This window comes from Hemiscyllium ocellatum, chromosome X (assembly GCF_020745735.1).
Source record: "Hemiscyllium ocellatum isolate sHemOce1 chromosome X, sHemOce1.pat.X.cur, whole genome shotgun sequence".
NCBI lineage: Eukaryota > Metazoa > Chordata > Chondrichthyes > Orectolobiformes > Hemiscylliidae > Hemiscyllium > Hemiscyllium ocellatum.
Window position 1 is genome coordinate 19,906,037 of NC_083453.1, and position 19,831 is coordinate 19,925,867.

Consider the following 19,831-nt stretch of genomic DNA (forward strand, 5'->3'; position numbering starts at 1 on the left):
GTGACAAAGTTAAAGATTGCACAACACCAGGTTATAGTCCAACAGGTTTATTTGGAATGCAGCTTTTGAAGTGCTGCTCCTCCACCACTGACGCTCAGTAGCAGCAGTGTGTGCTATCTACAAGATGCCCTGCAGAAATCCAAAGATCCTCAGACAGCACCTTCCAAACCCATGACCATTTCCATCTAAAAGGATAAGAGCAGCAGATACATGGGAACACCACAGGTTCCCCTCCAAGCCACTCGCCATCCTGACTTGGAAATATATCGTTGTTCCTTCATTGTTGCTGGGTCAAAATCCTGGAATTCCCCCCCCCCCAGGGCATTGTGGGTCCCCTCAGAGCAGGACTGCAGCATTCAAGAAGGCAGCTCACCACCTCAAGGGGCAACTAGGGACAGGCAATAAATGCTGGGCCCAGCCAATGACGCCCACTTATGAATGAATACAAAGAAAGCCAAGCTAGGATATTGTGTGCCTTAGAGAACAGAATTAGCCTCAGATTGCGCTGTCATAGGTAGGGGCTCATAAGGCACAGTGGTTGGGTTACCTCTGAGCTAGGAGGCCAAGGTTCAAAATCCACCTGCCCTCAGAGGTGTTGACTGACAAAAATCTCTGAACTGGTTGATTCGAGTGATCTGTGCTGTCACGAGATCAATGTTGTTAAACACTGAAATCCAGGTGTTGTTTGTTGTATTGTTAATGAGAGAATCAGAGGGAGTGAGTAATAGTCTCTGTCACTGGGGCTGTCAGCTCAATACACATTTGGCACAGCCAACAGAGTGTGAACTTCAGTCTTTCTCTCATGCTTCCCAGCAAAATAGCAAGATGAAAAGCAGGGTTTCTCTTTGGATTGTTTTGGGCACTTTATTTCCTTGGTTACTGGTGGGATATCGGAGGTAAATGAAAAAGGTTTGGCAGCAATGGGTTCAGTGGATGGCGTTTGTGCACCTCAGGCAGTAAGTTCTGGGTTCAAATTCTCCTACACAAGTCAAAGCAAGGCCAACTCTCCTGTCCAGTGCTGAGGGAGTGCTGCATTGTCAGCGATGTTGTCCTCCAGATGCATTGTCAAATGGAGGCCTTGCTTGCCGTTTCAAGTTGGGAGTTGAGTGGGTTGGCTTGAGGAGAGATTGAGTAGACTGGGACTACTCGTTGGAATTTGAGAGGGATCTTATAGAAACATAATCTTATGAAAACAATATGCAAGGAGGTTGTTTCCACTGGCAGATGAAACTAGAAATAGGGGGCATAGCCTCAAAAATAAGAGGAAGCAGATTTCGGCCTGAGTTGAGGAGGAATTTCTTCACCCAAAGGGTTGTGAATCTGTGGAATTTCCTGCCCAGTGAAACAGTTAAGGCTACCTCACTGAATGTTTTTAAGGCAAAGATAGATTGCTTTGTGAAGAGTAGAGGAATTAAGGGTTAAGGTGAGCAGGCAGGTAAGTGAAACCGAGTCCATGAAAAGATCAGCCACGATCTTATTGAATGGCAGAGCAGGCTAGAGGCGTGAGATGGCCTATTCCTCCTCCTAGTTCTTAAAAGAGCCTGTGGTACTATTTGAAAGAAGACAGTGAGAGCTTGTCTGAGGGAATATTTAGTTGCTGAAGTATCAATACATTGATCATTGCCACTAATTAACTCTCTCACTTGGTTGCATCTGGGCTTTGTGGATGTAGGTTTGCTCGCTGAGCTGAAAAGGTTCATTTCCAGATGTTTCGTCACGCTGCTAGGTAACATCTTCAGTGGGCCTCAGGCGAAGCACTGCTGATGATCATTCTTGCTTTCTATTTATATGTTTGGGTTGCTTTGGGTTAGTGATGTCATTTCCTGTGGTACATTCCCACAGGAAATGACATTACCAGCCCAAAGAAACCCGAACACAAATAGAAAGCAGGAATCATCAGCAGTGTTTCGCCTGATGCCCATTAAAGGTGTTACCTAGTAGGGTGACGAAACATCTGGAAATGAATCTTCCAGCTCAGTGAGCAAACCTACATCCAGAACCTCAACCTGAGCTACAAATCTTCTCAAAACATCTGGCCTTTGTTCCAGAAGAAGTCAGGTTCTCTAATGGATCAGGGCTTACACCCTGTTTCAGGCCCTGCTTCTTCTGATACTTTGGGGAATTCTGCCAGATCCTAAGTCATGGGCCTTGCAGGGAGGCCAGTGAATTCTCCTGATTCTGAGGAAGGAATCTCAGGCTAATTGAGTGGTGTGTGCACATTAGAACGCTACCCCCGTTTCAAGGACTGCAGCTTACTGCCAGGGCAATTCAGGGCAGGGAATAAATGTGGCCCAACTTGCGATGCTCACATCCCACAAAAAGAAAAACAAATGGTATTTTTATTTCATCGTCATTCCTCTCTCCACTCTATTCACCTGATTAACTTCCAGGCCACACTGACTGACTGATCATGGTCGACTGTGAGGAAGTGAAAGTGAAATGAAGTTGGCCTGTCTTGTTCTATTACTCATGGACATGAGGCCATGCCATTAAAGGCTGCTCCAGATTAAGATCGTTGGCAAAAGATCCAGAGAAGAGAGATATATGGGATGTCCCCCCCTACACCACCACTTTAAATTTAACAGAGTGAGTTGTGGTGATCTGAACCACTCTGTCTGAAAGACAGAAGGAAACAAATTTAACTGCATCTTTCAAAACAGGAATTTCATAATGACTTCATGGAACACACCATGTCTCCACCTTGTGCCATTTGCAGCTTGGGGGTGACCATTCCCCAGCACTACAAAGGCAGTCCACCACCACCTTCAAGGGCAACTAGGGACGGGCAGTAAATGCTGGGCCCAGCCAGTGACGCCAGTATCCCATGAGTGAAAAAGTGAACAGGACCAAGCCATTCCATTAGATCCTGACTTCAGTTCTATCACCCTGAACGCAAGAAAAAATATCTATCAACTTCACCTCAAGAGTTCCAGATTTCTATTTTGTTTTCGCATGAGCAAGTGCTTTCAAACTCCTACTCTAAACTGGAGACTGAGATCTAAACTCCTCGGCACAATGTTGGGTTGCTCGCATGCTGTCGATCCATAGGCCATGATGAATCAATACTTCCAGAGCAAGAGAAAATAAAACAAACAGCAAAAATAAAAAAGGGGGGAGGGGGGAAATGGATATGGGGTGGGGGACCTCAAACAGAATGGAAGCCATTATGAGTAGGCCAAACAGGGACTCCGGCTTGGCGGCTGGCCTTCCTCCTTTAGCGATGGAGGTAGCGCCAGTGCAGTTGAGAAGCGAAAAATATTTTTACACGTGCAAAGAAAAAACACTGACTGCACGCAGAGAGTATTACACCTGTGACCCAGCTGTGGCTATGTTTAAACTGACTGCAAACCGCTCCCAAAATATTATCGTCCCTCTCGCCAAGCAGCGTGAAGCAGACAGACCGAAAAGAGATCAAGGAAAGCAGGAAACATAACACCATACAGTTTTTGCCATTTAATTGTTGCCACCACCCTATGTGTACAATGGCAGAACATCAAAGACAAATCAGTGAAAAATTTTCACTGGGACTGCTTTCTACCACCACCTAGTCACCCCCAAGGTAACTTGCATTGATATAGCACCTAGACTATGGGAAGAAAACACTTGAGGTACACAGTCAAAGTTTGACCCTGTGCCACATTAAGAGAAGGGGCAGGTGATTAAAAGCCTTTTTTTAAAAACAGAAACAAGGTTAGGTTTTATAAATCGGGGGGGGGGGGGGGGTGTTGTAGGGAGGGAATTCCTGACCTGAGGGTCCAGGCATGGCCACCAAACGTGCCAAAATCAGGGGTACACAAGAGGCCAAAATGAGGGGAGTGCAGTGATGGTGGGGCTGGAGGAAGTTTCACAGAGAGAGAGGGGTGGGTCCGTGTTACAATTTGAAAAACAAGGATGAACATTCTCAAATTGACACTTTGCTTTCACAGGAGCTCGATTCAGTTGGCAAGCATGGGGCTGATGGGTAAATAGGACTTGGTGTGAGCTCTGACACAGGAACAATCAAGTTCCAGGAAGGTGGAATGTGAGAAAGGAACCAGAAATACATTGAAATAGTCCAATCTGGTGGGTACCAAAGGCACAAAACAAGGGTTTCAGCAGTGGTTGAGCCGAGACAGGGGCAGAAGTTGGGAGGTTCTTTTCCGAGCACCCAGCTTTGGCTTTTGTCTCTGCTCAATTCACCAGATCCTGTCTTGACTGAGTGCGATAAAAGGAAAACTCTGACATTGGAATTCAATCCCAAAATGTGTATCCAAGCCTCGGACACAGTCCCTTTCCAAAATCAAAAATGGCTGGCCAGCAGGAGCCACAATTGATACAGGCTTATTTGGTCACCTCAAAATAGGCAGGCAGGCAGTCAACCCCTTTTGGGGGGGGGGGGGGGGGCGCGTGGGAAAGAGGTGGGGAACGATATCAGTTTAACCTTCCCAGCCACTACTATCTTTATCAGAAAGGGAACCTGCAAATCTTGCTGAGAATATATTGAGACCCACAACCTAGGAGAAGAAAAAGGGGTGAAAAAGGGAGAACATGGAGCTGTCTAGACATCAGAGTCAACAACAGTGATGGTAGGTTGGCACACAGGCTAATGCGCCATTTTCTTGGTTGCCCACTAGCCCCCAAACCTGAATCAGCCGTATCTGCCCATCAATTCAACCAGTATGCCAACCCATCAGGCCACCGCTGGGCTGCAAGACTCTCTTTGCGCAAAGCTTTCTTGCACCGTCTCAATAGTCCTGGCATCCAACGGGCACAAATCTCCAACCTGATTTGAAAAGGCCACACGACAGCAGCTACTGAGGAAGACGACAGGAGAGCAACAAAAGCTGGGCCTTGGCCTTACTTCAACCTAAGCTGATGCCCGGGCTGCCCCTCACCTAGTGAGTGCCCAGTTTTATTCCCTGGCACAGACATCCTTGAACATGCTTAACTAAGGAGCTAAACAAAAACCGGACAGTATAGTTCCAAATTAAGATTCTGTTTGGACAAAAGATTAATTTAGCTTGTGCTTGGAGGACATGGTAACCTTTATCAAAATTTTATTTTGAGGTTAAGTCAAAATTATGAGCACTGTTGGATCAATTCCAAATGATTTAATTAGACAATAATTAATGAGATAATATGCATTTGAGAGCTTGATCTGCTGTCAGTGCCTCAGCTGTGGGAGCTGGGGAACGGTCAATACAAGATCTTGTTTATACCACTTAATTTTACTCCACATTTCTTGCCTATGATTTCATCACCACATTTGACCCCTTGCCATGCTTAACTACTGCATCGACCCTCATCTTTGCCCTTTTGTCACTTCCTCTGCCACTGCCCACACCTTTGCCAGTGGATGGATGGAACATGCACAAGGCCTGCCCAAGTTAGTCAGATTTTTGATTCACACGGGAGTCCAAGGTCATGGGGACAGAGAGGAAAGTACAATGGAGGCTGCAGTCAACTCAGCCATAATAACAGCCTGTCCCCTCCCCCCTCAATTTCTTATTTTCAACAAACCATATGGCTGAGGGGGGTCTGAAAGATCCCAGAGATCTACTCATCAAAAAAGGGCAAGGAGTCTCTTTGGCATCCTGTGCCAGCATTCCTTCACCCACCAGCGCTAGAAAACCACATTAACAAGACCGTGCAGGGTGTGCGCAAAATGGCTGCCATCTGGAAGCATGACTGCTCTTCCAAAGCAGCTGATTGCGTGTGGTGCAACAGAACCCGGGTCATTCTTTCAATCTCTTGGGTTTAATCAATACATTTTTTTTAAACACAGCTTCCCATGCACTACGGCAGAGTTGGCAAAGCTGTCATGGAGAGTTTAAAGTGGGGGTGGGGGGGGGTGGTTGGAATTTGGAGACATACAAACAAAATTACTACAACTGGGAATCTAAAAAATGACAAAAGAGAGAATGCCTGAACAAAAAAAAATTCAAATGGCCTTTGATAACACACTTTCCAAAAGCTACACAGTGTCAAGTAGGAAGGACAGGACAAAGTGGACAAAATGTAATGGGACAGGCTTCAACTCCCAGCTTCCACAGAGTTTCAGAGAAATGAAGAAACTTAATCACATTTTACATTTACGAGAGCTTAATGGAGAAGTCCACAGAAGCACAGGAAATTATGGAAAATAAGGTTTCATTAAACTCCTTAAAAGCATTTTATGGGCCCATGCTATATCTGCCACGAAAGCAGCTTGATGCAAAATGTCCTTGTTGTTTAATGATATCAGAGTTCAACACGTGAAACTCTAGTCAGTGGGACAATGATTAAAATGGGGACTGAAAAGTGTATTATTCTGATTACAATTTTGAAAATGCACTCAAACACAAGATGAAAAGCTGGGAAAAAAAAACAAGTCATGCTGTTCTATGGCAGCCATTTTGCATAGTGCAAGATCTCACATGAAAAGCGAAGAGATGGAAGGGGGCTTGCATCTCAATGTGCTGGAGTTGACAGTGGGAGCAAATGTGGCCGACGTTCCCAGAAAAACACCTGATTATTAAATGGGGCTCTGGGATCTTTAATGTTCATCTGAACTATTTCCACCTCTGTAATGCTACCTGACGTTGGCTGCTCCAACTCATCAGCTGCTGAAATCCTCAGCCATGCCTTTATTACCTCAAGGCTCCACTATTCCAACACACTTCCAAGATGGTCTTCCATATTCTCCATCACGGTCAGGTCATCCAAACCTCTACTACCCATATCTCAACTTGCACCCAGTCCTATTCTCCCTCACCCCCAAGCTCACTGACTTCCAAAGGCTCCCAGTCAAGTGACATCTTGATTTAAAAGAAATTCTCACCCTTTTTGAAATTCTTCCACGATCCTGCCCCCTCCCAATTTCAACATCTCACCCAGTCCCCTAAAATCTCTGCACTCCTCTACCTCTGGCCTCATGAGCATTTTAGTTTTAATCACTGCACCATTGGTGGTAATGCCTTCAACTGTTTAGGCCCCAAGATCTGTCATTCCCTCTTTACCTTTCTTGATCCTGCTTCCCTCCTTAAAACATAGAAAATAGGAACAGGAGTAGGATTTTCCTGCCTACTCCACCATTTAATATGCTCATGGCCAACCATCCAGCTCAATGCCATTTTCCTAATTTCTCTCCATACTCCTTGTTACACATCAACTTTTTCTTGAATGCATTGTATGGGAGAGAATTCCACAGGTTGACCACCCTGAGTAAAGAAATGTTTCCTCATCTCAGTGCTAAATGATTTACCCTGTATCCACTGGTTCTAGACTGTCCAACCGGGGAAACATCCTCCCTCCATTTAGTGTATCCAGACCCTGTTCGAATTTTACGCATTTCAAATCATTTTTCTAAACTCTAGTGAATACAGACCCAGTTGAACAAACCTCTCCTCACATGATAGTCCAGTCATCCCTGGTACCAGCCTAATGAGCTCCTGCTGCACTCCCTCTATGGAGAGGATATCCTTTCATAGATGAGGAGACCAAAACTGCACACAATACTCTGGGTGTGCTCTCACCAATTCAGTAAGACATCCCAAGTCTGAACTTAAGATGCTCCTTAAAACCATATCTTTGATCAAACTGGTGGTTACCAAACACAATATCTCACATGGTTTGGGGTCAGACTTTGTTAATAACACTCCTGTGAAGCATCTTGGGACATTTTGTTAGGTTTATCTAAAGCATTTTTGACATAGGTCGGTGTTGAATTACAGGATGAGGTGAGATGAAATGGGTTGGGAAGATGGTCATTTGGAGCATAAATCCTAACCCAGACCAGTTGGGCCAAATAGCCTGTTTCTGTGGTGCATGTGATGGGCAATGAAGTTTTGGGATTGCACGACAAACCCAGCAACATCCTTCAAGATTAAAGGAAAGACCTCCACTCCCTATGGTGTGTGGCCTCAGTCAGAGGGACAGAGAGAGCGAGAGATGGTAGGAGAGCGGCAGTATCACCAGACAAGTCATTAACAGGGATATATGTGCACAATGGCCTGGGTTCAAATCCCACCACAGCAGCTGATGGAATTTAAAATTTAAAATCAATAAATCTGGAGTTGGAAGCACATCTCAGTCATGGTGTCCATGACAACATTGCAAAAACCCATCAGGTTCACAAATGTCCTTTAGTGCAGGAAACCTGATGACATGTGACAGCAATGGGGTTAACTCTAAATCGGCTGAGAAAGCCACGACATCAATCAGGGGATGGGCAAATGCCAGCCTGGTCAATAATGCCCACATCCAATAAAATAAAAATGTGACTACTACAGCTACAGTTAAAAATAATATTAATTTGGGGATGCGCAGTGCCTACATTCTCCTCTTCCCTCCTCCAATTTTCTCATCTGAAGTTCGGGTAGTTTCCTGGATGCTTATCCATTTTTCTACAACGGTGAGGCAGTGACACTGAGGGGTAGGACACCATTGCCAAATCACTCTGGCATTGTTGGTGAGAGATGTCAACCTGATAATCCCTCGATAATGTACGGGCATACATCTGGCAAAAATGAACAGCTCAGAGATTATGGTGATAATGCTACAATGTTGGGGACCAAAAACATGGGCCACTTCATGGATGGATGCCATTTTGACCTTGAAAAAAAATGGTGCAGTTGGCCGATTACACTGGGGATTCAGACAGACATTGGCTATGGAAGGGTGGATCAAACTGGAAAGAAGGATCCCATTAAAAATCAAGTCAAGCGTTGTATATTTCAAGTAACTGGGATGTGAGGTGTTCCAATCGACTTGCTTTATTTGGTCTGTTCACAAGAGACAAGCAGGGGCCCAAATTATGCACCAAGTGGGCTGTGTGCATAACCACCATGTTAACTTGTAGAAATTTCTGTTCAGCTTAGAGGGAGAAATAGTATGACTGTTGTGGCACAGTGAAAGTGTCCCTACCTCCTGAACCAGGAGACTTGGGTTCAAGTCCCACCCGAGGTGCATGTCATAACACTTGGAACAGATTGATTAGAAATATCGAAAGGGAGATAGTCTGAAAGTAAGGGCTAGGTCATTCAGGGCTGATGTTTTCATGTAGAGGAGAGTGGAAATTCAAAACTCTCAGATTTGTATCGGATGCGGAGGATTGTAGCTCCAAAGCAAGTATACTGAGTTATAATACACAAGGGCGATGGGTGTAAAAAAAAACTGTTAGTATTTCAGCTTATTAAGATGTGGGATACAATATTTTCCCCTTCGAGCACTTAGTCACCAAGCCTTCGAACTCTGGTGCAGAATAGTTTACTGCAGGATGATGCTCCTCCAAATCAACAATAACCTGAGATTGCCAATTAGGGCCAGTAACCTGCAGTGAGAGCAGCGAGAGAGATTACGCTGTTGGAGAGTACCCAGGCAACAAGTGAAAACGTACTTTCTATTACGCATCTCAATGTTATGCTTTATTCTCCAGTCCTTCCAACAAGAATTATTTCTCAAGTTAGCCATTTATAAACCCCAAAAGAAAAAATATACAAGATGATTTTATTTCTTCTTTAAAATTAATCGTATCACGTTTCTACCAACTCCTTCACTCAGCCCCATCAACCTCTTCCCCCCTCCCCACCCAATTTATGCAAGTCCAACATGCCAAAACCTGGAGGGTAGACTTGGTGGCCACGCTAGGCTCAAGCTGAGACCCACAACCAGTGGGCGTCATTTATGCAAATTGCTGCTGCCAGTCTCCAGGAAGGTAATGCACCATTTCACACAAAAACTCTTCAAACCCACCCACAAGACAAGGTACCACAGATGGGCAGAATTCATCTCCCTCACCTCGTCAGATGGCAGTGCCACCAACAATAACTGAGCAAAGTTCAAGATCATCACTCACCTGTCCAGAGCAAGAGGTTAGTCACTAGGTCCCTCTGACCTGCCCTGCCATTCAAATAAAGATCATGGCTGATCAGACGGAGGCCTCAACTCCACATACCCATTAACTGCCCTCCCATGACCTTTTTTAGTCAAGAACCTAATCACTTTTTACTTAAAGCTATACAGGGAGCCAGCCTCTGCCACTCCCTGGGGATCAGACTCCCAATCTTGCAAGGGAAAAAAAAATCCATATCTCCATCTTTAATGGAAGACTGCTTGCTTTTAAACCGTTTCCACTGGTTCTCAGCGGCAATTTTGGGGGAGGGAGACACTGGGAGGATTAGCCAAACCAAAAATGACCAGGCCCTGTTAAGCAGGGAGTTCACAACATTATTGATGAGAAACAGCAAGAGTTCAGGATTATCTTAAACACCATGTTAATGCACAAGATGTCAGGCAGTAATATCGTGCGAGTTTGTTAGATGTTCATACGTGTGCGAGTGTTCATTCTGGACTTGCCTCTCCCGGGTGGGCCTTGCCTCCTATGTAAACTGAAGCTTATCAAAAGCAGTATACTGAACATAGGCAAACAAGACTTGGCCTATCACCTCATTTTAAAATTCACATCCTCATGCCTCTAACTCCCTCCAGCCTTAAAACACACTGATCTCTGTGCTACCCAATTCTGTCCTCTTCCACATCCCCACATTTTCAACCATCGATGGCCTTCATGTGTCTGGACTCCAAACTCTAGAATTCCACCACCCTTACAAACTCTTTCCTCTCTCATGGTTTCCCACTCATGAACAATGGAGGCCCTCCAGCATTAACATCTGGTTCTGATGGCCAAGGCCCCATTGACTGGGCCTTTTGGAATCGAGAACTTTCAGTTCTCAGAGCCAGTGGGAACGATTTGGGACGATTTACATCTCTCACTGCCATTATACTGACACAACAGCATTAGTTAGGACAATTATGTGTATGCAATTAAGTGTGAACACTCATTTGATAGTAGAGAATGTGAATGTTGCTGGGAAAAGGCATGTTTTGTCAAGGTTTTTTGACCTGCTCTCATCAGGACACTTTGCAAGAATACTAACAAGACAACCTGAAATTGGTTGAAAGTATAACATTTCCCCTGCTCAGGATTATTCGACAAGTGTGTATGAAGAATTACACTTTTGAGGTGTCAGACAAGCTTGTGATGTGCTGCATTTGCTATGTGCTGGAAGCTACAAAATATTTTTTCATGGGACTCTATTCTTTGCAGACTGTCCCAACCACATCCCCATTTCCATTTATCTCTCAGCCCTCTGGACCACAAGCCTCATTCCTGATGAAGGGCTTAGGCCCAAAACATCAATTCTTTCATTCCTCAGATGCTGCCTGACCTGCTGTGCTTTTCCAGCACCACCCTCTCAACTCTGAATGGGCGTGGTCAAGCTCCCACCCACAGAACCAGGACCTTTAGTTTTGGCATTCAGCAGTTGTTGCTGGGGTTCTCAGCAGGGTTGAAAGCTGCAGTAAATCTCTCCTGCCTGCTACAGCCAGAGTTCTCTTGATGTTCTTCCTCTTGGGCTACTGAAGTTACCAGTAAGATAATCGGTATCTGAATTTGCCTTTTACCAAGGGTGCATTTATGGGATGTTACTATATTGGAACAGTTAAATTAGTAATAGTTACTGTATCTATTGGTCTGTTAAGTTTTCCAGTAGAGTTAAGTTATTCCAATTCCTTCTCGATTTTGTTGTATTTTAACTATAGTGGATGAATAAAAAGGTGTTTTGATTTAAGTCCAGTAATTTGACCAATTTAACTACATCTGGAACGCAACACATTACATTTACCTTTAAAGTAAGAAAAAGTTAGTGTTTAGACTATCATTGGAATAGTTTGAGGGGGTTTGGTCTGGTCCGTAATAGGTCTCTAGATTAATATTGCTCACCTCTAGATTGGGGAGAGGATGCCAACCCACAAAACATTTCAGGGAACATCTCTGGGACACACGCACCAAACAACCCCGCCTCCCTGTGGCTGACAACCTCAGCTCCTTCTCCCACTCCACTAAGGACAATCAAGTCTTAGGCCACCTCCACCGTCAAATCCTAGCCACCCGACGCCTGGAGGAAGAATGCCTCATCTTCCTCCTGGCACCCTCCAACCACATCGACTTCACCAGTTTCCTCATCTCCCCTCCCCTCACCTCAGACCAGATCCAACCCTCCAACTTGGCACCACCCTCTTGAACTATCCACCTTCCTTCCACTTTCCCCTGCCACCACAGGAACTGTAAAACCTGTCCCCACACCTCCTCCCTCACCTCTATCCAAGGCCCGAAAGGAGCCTTCCACATCCAAAGTTTTACCTGCACATCCACCAATATCATTTATTGTATCTGTTGCTCCCAATGCGGCCTCCTCTACATTGTGGAGACTGGGTTCCTCCTAGCAGAGCGCTTTAGGGAACATCTCCGAGATACCCGCACCAATCAACCACACCGCCCCGTGGCCCAACATTTCAACTCCCCCTCCCACTCTGCCGAGGACATGGAGGTCCTGGGCCTCCTTCACCGCCACTCCCTCACCACCAGACGCCTGGAGGAAGAACACCTCATCTTCCGCCTCGGAACACTTCAACCCCAGGGCATCAATGTGGACTTCAACAGCTTCCTCATTTCCCCTTCCCCCACCTCATCCTAGTTCCTAACTTCCAGCTCAGCACTGTCCCCATGACTTGTCCGGACTTGTCCTACCTGCCCGTCTCCTTTTCCACCTATCCACTCCACCCTCTCCTCCCTGACCTATCACCTTCATCCCCTCCCCCACTCACCTATTGTACTCTATGCTACTCTCTCCCCACCCCACCCCCCTCTAGCTTATCTCTCCACACTTCAGGCTCACTGCCTTTATTCCTGATGAAGGACTTTTGCCCGAAACGTCGATTTCGCTGCAATTTAGATGCTGCCTGAACTGCTGTGCTCTTCCAGCACCACTAATCCAGAATTCCCACCTATCTGCTCCATCCTATCACCATCACCCCCCTCACCTTCATCTACCTATTGCCTTCCAGCTCCATTCCCCCAGCCTCAGATTCATTACTCAGCCCCTTTCTCACCTTATCCCACATTCCTGATGAAACATCAATTCTCCCGCTCCTCTGATGCTGCCTGACCTGCTGTGCTTTTCCAGCACCACACGTTTTGACTCGAGATTAATAGTCTAGCGATAATACCACTACGCCATCACATCATGTCTGATGTCCAGTCTTAAAATGACCTGCAGTTTTGTCCTGAGTAGCATTTGGGAGACCAAAGCCATCATCTTTGCTTACTGTTATCTAACTCCATTAATATATACTCCCATACTTTCCCATGAATGCTAGTCACCTCAACGGCTCCCTGTGGCAGAGAGTCCTCCATTCTCTGGGCAAAGATTTCCTTTGAACTCCAATTTGGATTGATAAGTAACGAGCTTATATTCAATGCCTCCTAAGTTTTAAACTCCTCTAGAATTGCGGGAAAAAAACTACCACACTAAAGCCTTTCTTAATCCTAAAGATCTCCATCAGATCATAAAGATCTTCATCTTTCTGGAGAAAGGGTGACCTACCTGTGCCCTGATCTTGCAGGGCACAAGATGGCTGCTGGGTTTACCTCAGCAGCAACAGCTACCATAACGTCAAAAGGCAAATTGAATGCATTTGGAGACCTGACTGGGGAACCGTTAAAAGGTGCTACATAGATGTAAGCCTTTACTCACTGGTTTCAAATTCACCACCAAACCCTTACTTCATATAAAATTCTTCAGACTAAAGTTGCTCCTGGAGATGGCCCATTGGACAAATACATAGGAACTAGGAGCAGATTATAATTACTATAGGGGGAGAAAAAGAAAAGGGATTGGAAAATAATCTGCTCTTGCATTTCGCAGCTAAAGTAGTCACCAACATACAAAACCCTTCAATAAATCAGGTTCAAAAACATTTGAGTTGACATTTATTCTGCTATTAACACCTACTCTGAAACGATGCTTGGTCACTTCTCTGCAACCATTACCATTCCCTTTCATTTATGTTTTTTTTATTTCTAATCACTCTCAGCCTCTAACATTCTGTCCCACTTGCCCCTTTCCCCACCTTTGCTTCCAAATAAAACCCATCACTACTTCTCATCCCTCTTCAGTTCCAAAGAAGAGTCGTATTGGATTTGAAACATTGATTCAGTTTCTCTCTCCAGCGATAGTCATAGAGCCGTACAGCGCGGAAACAGACCCTTCGCTCCAACTCATCCATGCCAAACCAGATATCCTAAATTAATCTAGTCCCATTTGCCAGCATTTGGCCCACATCCCTGGTTAGTCTTTTCGGCACCCTCAAGTTTAACAATAGCAGGGAGGCCAGAATCGCACACAATATTCCAAACATGGCCTAACCAATGTTCTGTACAGCCACAACATAACTGTCCAACTCCTACACTCAATACACTGACCAATGAAGGCAAGCGTATCAAACGCTGCCTTTATATCCTGTCTACCTGCGACTCCACCTACAAGGAACTATGAGCCTGCTGCCAAACCTGCAGAGTTTCTCCAGCAGACTCTGTTTTCTGCTATTTTCATGCACAAGCATTGTATATCCCACTGGGGGTTTGGAGGGGGGGGGGGGGGAAACAGATAGCTGCAATGCTGTTGAGGTTACCATCAGTACCTGCACCTTCCCAGCAGCAATAAAACCCACACAGTAAAAATATATTGGACTGACCTTGAGGTTCAACACTGGGGCTGTCTCAAATTCAAGTCGTGCCTGTGTGTTTACACACTTGCTGTGTTTGTATTACAGCTTTCCTCGACAGGACCTGCACTTATGTGCTGAGCATGGTGTTTGTCAAGGTGAGGGAGAGAAAGAAAGGCTTTTTAAATCATGTCAGCAGTAAAACTCTCGCAGGTCAGGTAGTGACGGAGCCAGCTAGCTGCAATTTCAGACCTCTGCTCCCAGACCTACAGTTCCACTTGCTAATTCAGCACCAGCCACATCCCCCATTCCAATGCCATGTCCCACAATCACCAACTTTAATCACAATCACTGCAGCATAGAAGGGGGCTATTCAGCCTATCATGTCTGTGCTAGCTTGCCAAACAAGCAACAGAAGGGAAGGTGATGGCCTGGTGGTATTATCGCTAAGCTATTCAGACCCAGATAAAGTCCCGGAGAACCTGGGTTCAAATCCTGCCATGATGGAATTAGAATTCAACAATAAAAATCTGAAATTAAGAGTCTAATGATGGCCATGAAACTGTTGCCAATTGTCAGGGAAAGGAGAAAGTAAGCACTGCAGATGCAGGAGAGTCAGAGTTGAAAAGTGTGGCGCTGTAAAAAGCACAGCAGGTCAGACAGCTTCCGAGGAGCAGGAGAGTTGATGTTTTGAGCATAAACATCATGCTCGAAATGTCGACTCTCCTGCCCCTCGGATGCTGCCTGACCGACTGTGCTTATCCAGCACCACACTTCCTGACAGTTATCAGGAAAAGCCCATCTGGTTCATGTCATCTGGGAATTAGGGCCAGACCATTCAGGAGAGATGTTAAGACACCAAAACAGGAATTGCTAGAAAAGCTCAGCAGGTCTGGCAGCATCGGTGGAGAGAAATCAGAGTTAACATTTCGGGTTGAGTGACACTTCCTCAGAACATTCTGAGGAAAGGTCACTCGATGACTGTATGACCCAAAACATTAACACGGTTTCTCTCTCCACAGATGCTGCCAGACCTGCTGAGCTTTTCCAACAATTCCGGTTTTCATTTGATTTACAATGTCCAGAGTTATTTTCATTTTCATTTAGGAAGCACTTCTCCATACAAAGGACAACAGACCTCTTCCATTGGGCAGAAGATACAGTAATTTAAAAACACGTCCCAACACTTCCGAATGGACCTCTCCAATTTCAAATTTAATGTTGATCTTGCTCTGTGTGCACCTTCGCTGCAACCAGAACACTATTCCTCACTCGGTTCTATCACCCTAATGCACTTCGTACAGTATGATCTGCCTGAACTGCGCAAAACGTTTCACTGTACCTAGGTACATGTGACAATAATAAATCAAAATTTAAAAGATGTTTGAAACTCTCTTCCACAAACATCAATGAATTCTGGATCAGTTGTTCATTCTAAATCTGAAATAATACCTTTGCATAACAAAAACCATATCTAAGGTAAGTAGGCCAAAGGCAGGTATATAGAGTTAGACCACAGATCAGCCACAGTCTTGTTGAATGGTAAGACAGGATTGAAAGGGTGAATGACCTACTCTTGTTTCTAAACGTTCTTTAGGGAAGGAAATCTGCCATCCTTACCTGGTCTGACTTACATGTGACTCCAGACCCACAGCAATATGGTTAAATCTCAACTCTGGGTAATTAGGGATGGCCAATAAATGTTTGCCCAGCCAGTGATGTCCTTATCTCATGAATAAATATTAAAACTCACTTCATACTGTTCACCTGCCTTCATGTCCACCATCTTTAGAAAGCTCTCATTCCCTTTTCAATTCTACAACTCTTTAAAAATGATAAATTGACTGTTGTGCTCAGAGCTTGCCTAACCTCGAGTTGCCTTGCAGCCTCAAAGCTCCCAGATCCAGCCAGAATCCCAGGACTGAGAGAGATCAGATCTACATTTCCATGGCTAGGGGGAAGGGAATCCAATTTAAACAATGCAAATGCCACAATCTTCTTGCTTTACTGTTCGAACAGCTTTATGTTAAATATTAAAAGGAGGCCTTCACAGAACTGGGGTAGGGTAGGTATTAACCTTTCAACGCTACAACTTGGGTTCAAATCTAGTCCAAAAGCTTTCTTCTGTATCTGACGGGACTTTCCCTGATATGGGAGTGTGAGATGTGGACACTGGTTGCCTGAAGTGGGGAGCTGTTCCATTTCCTAGCATGAACATTCCCTCAGATGAATACATTCATCTGGAGGAAACAAACATGGATGCTCGAGGTGAACACTCTCTGGTTAACCCCTCAGTGTGGACTCATCAGCTGGTCAAACTCAGTCCATTTCTGGTCTCCTCAATGAAAAGTAACTTCTGGTAGTATACCTCGGTTCATTCAGTAAACTTTAAAAAAGGTACTCCAAAGAGGTGTGCATTTCACAACATCAGGACACTCCAAAGCACACACTAGCCAGTGACAAGCTTTTCAAAAAGAGTAGTCTTTGCTTTATTCTTCCATGGAATGTGGGCAGTTGGAAATACCAGCCTATTACCCATCCTTAATTGCCCTTGAACTAAACTGTCTTGCTCAACCCTCAGAGGGCAGTTAAGAGTCAATTGCTGTGGGTCTGGAATCACATGTAGACTGGGTGAGGACAGCAGATTCCTTTCCCTAAAGGACATTTAGTGAACTAGATGGGCATCTCTAATAATTGATTATAGTTGTCACGTCACCAAGACGGAGATGAGCTGTCAATTCCAGATTTATTCATGGAATTTAAATTCCACTCGCTGCCAAGATGGGACTTGAACCCAGGTCCCAGCCTCACCAGCCCAAACCTCTGGATTACTGTGTCACCACTTCCCCGTTAAATGCACATTGTAATGTCAGAAACAATAACAGCGAGCTCCCACAAGCATCAGTGACCAGCACACGCTATGGCCACATCAGCTGGAATTCCTCAAGTGAAATGCAGATGTTGAAATTGCAAAGTGACATCTAAGTGGCAGACAGAAGACTTGTTCAGAAGATGATGCCTCTAACAGATGCCTCTCTGGTGCCAGGACGTGAACCCACAGCCCTCTGATTTCAAAGTAAAGTAAGTTCCCACCCGAGCCACATATGCAATAGAACAGAGGATGGAGAATCTCTCTTTAACAAGCATTTAAAAAGGAGGAACAAAACAACAGTCAGAAAATCATATGTTGGTCAATTTCACAAATGCCACTGGCCAATTTCACTCCTCTCAGTTATAGGACAGCAGTCGTCAGACACACAAGGGCAAACCAAAGTTAGATATTATCCTCACAGCCCAACTGTTCCAGCTCAAATCTTAGCAGGCCAGCATCTATTCCATAACATGTATATTCTCTTTACATTTGTAACAAGGTTAAAAATATGCCCAAAAAAGGAAGAAATAAATAATTTTAGAAAACTGACAAACGTGCCTTATTCCAAATCCAGGCAAAATCCCAGAGAAAAGCAACTGAATGCAAAGTGATGGCTGTTTCAAGAGCAAAATGAGGTTAAGCAGTTCCGAGTTAATATTGGGAATCTATCAGGGCTGGATTGGAACTACAAGAACAAGCTAATTGCGAAGGGGCGTTGCAGTGATATTACTGGCAATCACTCCACACTTTTTCCAGGGGGCAGAAAATTAAGTGGCTAATTTGGAGTTTGCTTTGAAGGGGCCCTGCTTTGGCAAGAAGGTTGCCAGTGAGTTGAATTGCCATGATTAGAGATCTGTGTTATGGCAACATATATCCAATAGTAAGGATACCAACCATTGCCCAATGGCACAGTCCACAGCAGGACATGGGAAAGTGCTGCACAACTATGGGTATGTTGGATGGGATGAATTGGATGCCATTCAGTGGTGCCATGCATGGTCCCATTGTGCCACACTGCTGTACATGAGCAGCACTGTCATGCCACATCATTCATGGAACCATTATGGTGCCATGCCATTCAGGGCACTGCCACACTCTTCATTCTACCACTGCACCATGTGATCACAACACACATGGGACTAAGACATTATGCATGGCACCAGCTTACTAGGCATGGCATCAACATTACATGGAAGTAACATCATTCACTGCACCACAAAAGACAGTGACAGTACCACTTCTGCCCATTGTTATGCCATGAAGCACTGCCCAACTCCTGCCCTCAGCTACAATGCCCTGCAAAAGCTGGGGTGCAGACAGAAAGGACCAGCCCAAGTCCACCACCTTCTGAGCAAAACCAATTCCTGATGTCTCAACCGTGTGTTGTGTAGGATGTTCCTATGAAGCTCATTGACAATGGGTCACTGCCCAAGGGCATTGATCTGACAGACACAAAGTGAAGGTTGCACACATTGGAGTTGGGGGGGGGGGGGGGGGAAAGGTACCGGCTTTAATCTCAACTCGTTCAAAATTGTACAAGAGCGCTTCGGCCGATGATATACCCCTGACACCCCCGGCAAGCAATTCTCCCAAACTTGCACCCAGTGACAAAAAAAAACCCCCTGCGCAACTAATCATGATTTCAACGCGTGAAACAGAAAGAAAACACCGTCAGCTTAAAAATCAACCGCGCGGAACACAACATCACCAACAAGGATACGAAACTAAAATGAGAGAGAGAGAGAGAGAGACATATGTAAAATGTACACAGACAAGGGGTAGATACTGTTAACATACCTGCTTCGCTGTGGAGATTCTTAAAGGGACATTTGAAAAGATCATGTTAGGTCAGTTTATAGTGCCGTCCCTCCCACCCTTCACCTGGAAACAGCAATAGTTCTTGGACGGGTGGGGATTGCAACAGTGAAAGGCACCTTGAGTTGTCAGAACTGAGAATCTTCTTTCTTTACATACAAGACAGAGAAAGGGCTTTGGGGTGAGGACTTCAGCTGATGTCAAATTTCCGAAATCTAAGGGGGTGGGAAGAGAGAGAGAGAGAGGAGAAGGAGAGAGGGGTGGTATGTATTCGTCTGAAAATGCCCCCTGCAGGCTCCTCCCGTCTCAGATTTGCCACATTACTTGCAGCTCTCTTCAATTTCCTTGCAGTTCCAGGCTCAACCACTCGGAACCCGGGGAGGGGGGCGGTGGCGGGAGGAGAGAGGCGGGGACCATCGCTGGAGCATGTGATCCCTCCGAAAGCTGGGCGAGAAAATCCGCTGCTCTCTCTCTTCTCCCCCCCCACCCCCGGGAATCCGCCACTAGCAAAGTCCCGACTCCTCACAACGGATGGTGACTGTTGCAAGCTTCCCTTAGAGCAGCCTCCACCATCCTCGGTGAAAACTGGAATCAATTGTCTCCGTTTTGCATGCCAGAAAT

General features: G+C 45.3%; 1 protein-coding gene across 5 annotated transcripts in view; it reads right to left on the minus strand.

The window, feature by feature from the left end:
• Positions 1–19,831, minus strand: part of LOC132805834 (RNA-binding motif, single-stranded-interacting protein 2-like) — a 339,644-nt gene that overhangs the window by 315,213 nt on the left and 4,600 nt on the right. Inside the window, exon 1 of one of the 5 annotated variants that reach the window (XM_060821131.1) lies at positions 19,193–19,684. The exons of the other annotated variants lie outside the window; for them this stretch is intronic. Coding sequence (XP_060677114.1) covers positions 19,193–19,237 — 45 coding nt within the window. The 5' untranslated portion in view covers positions 19,238–19,684. Of the gene's footprint in view, positions 1–19,192; positions 19,685–19,831 lie in introns of those variants that run through there. 5 annotated transcript variants of the gene reach the window in all.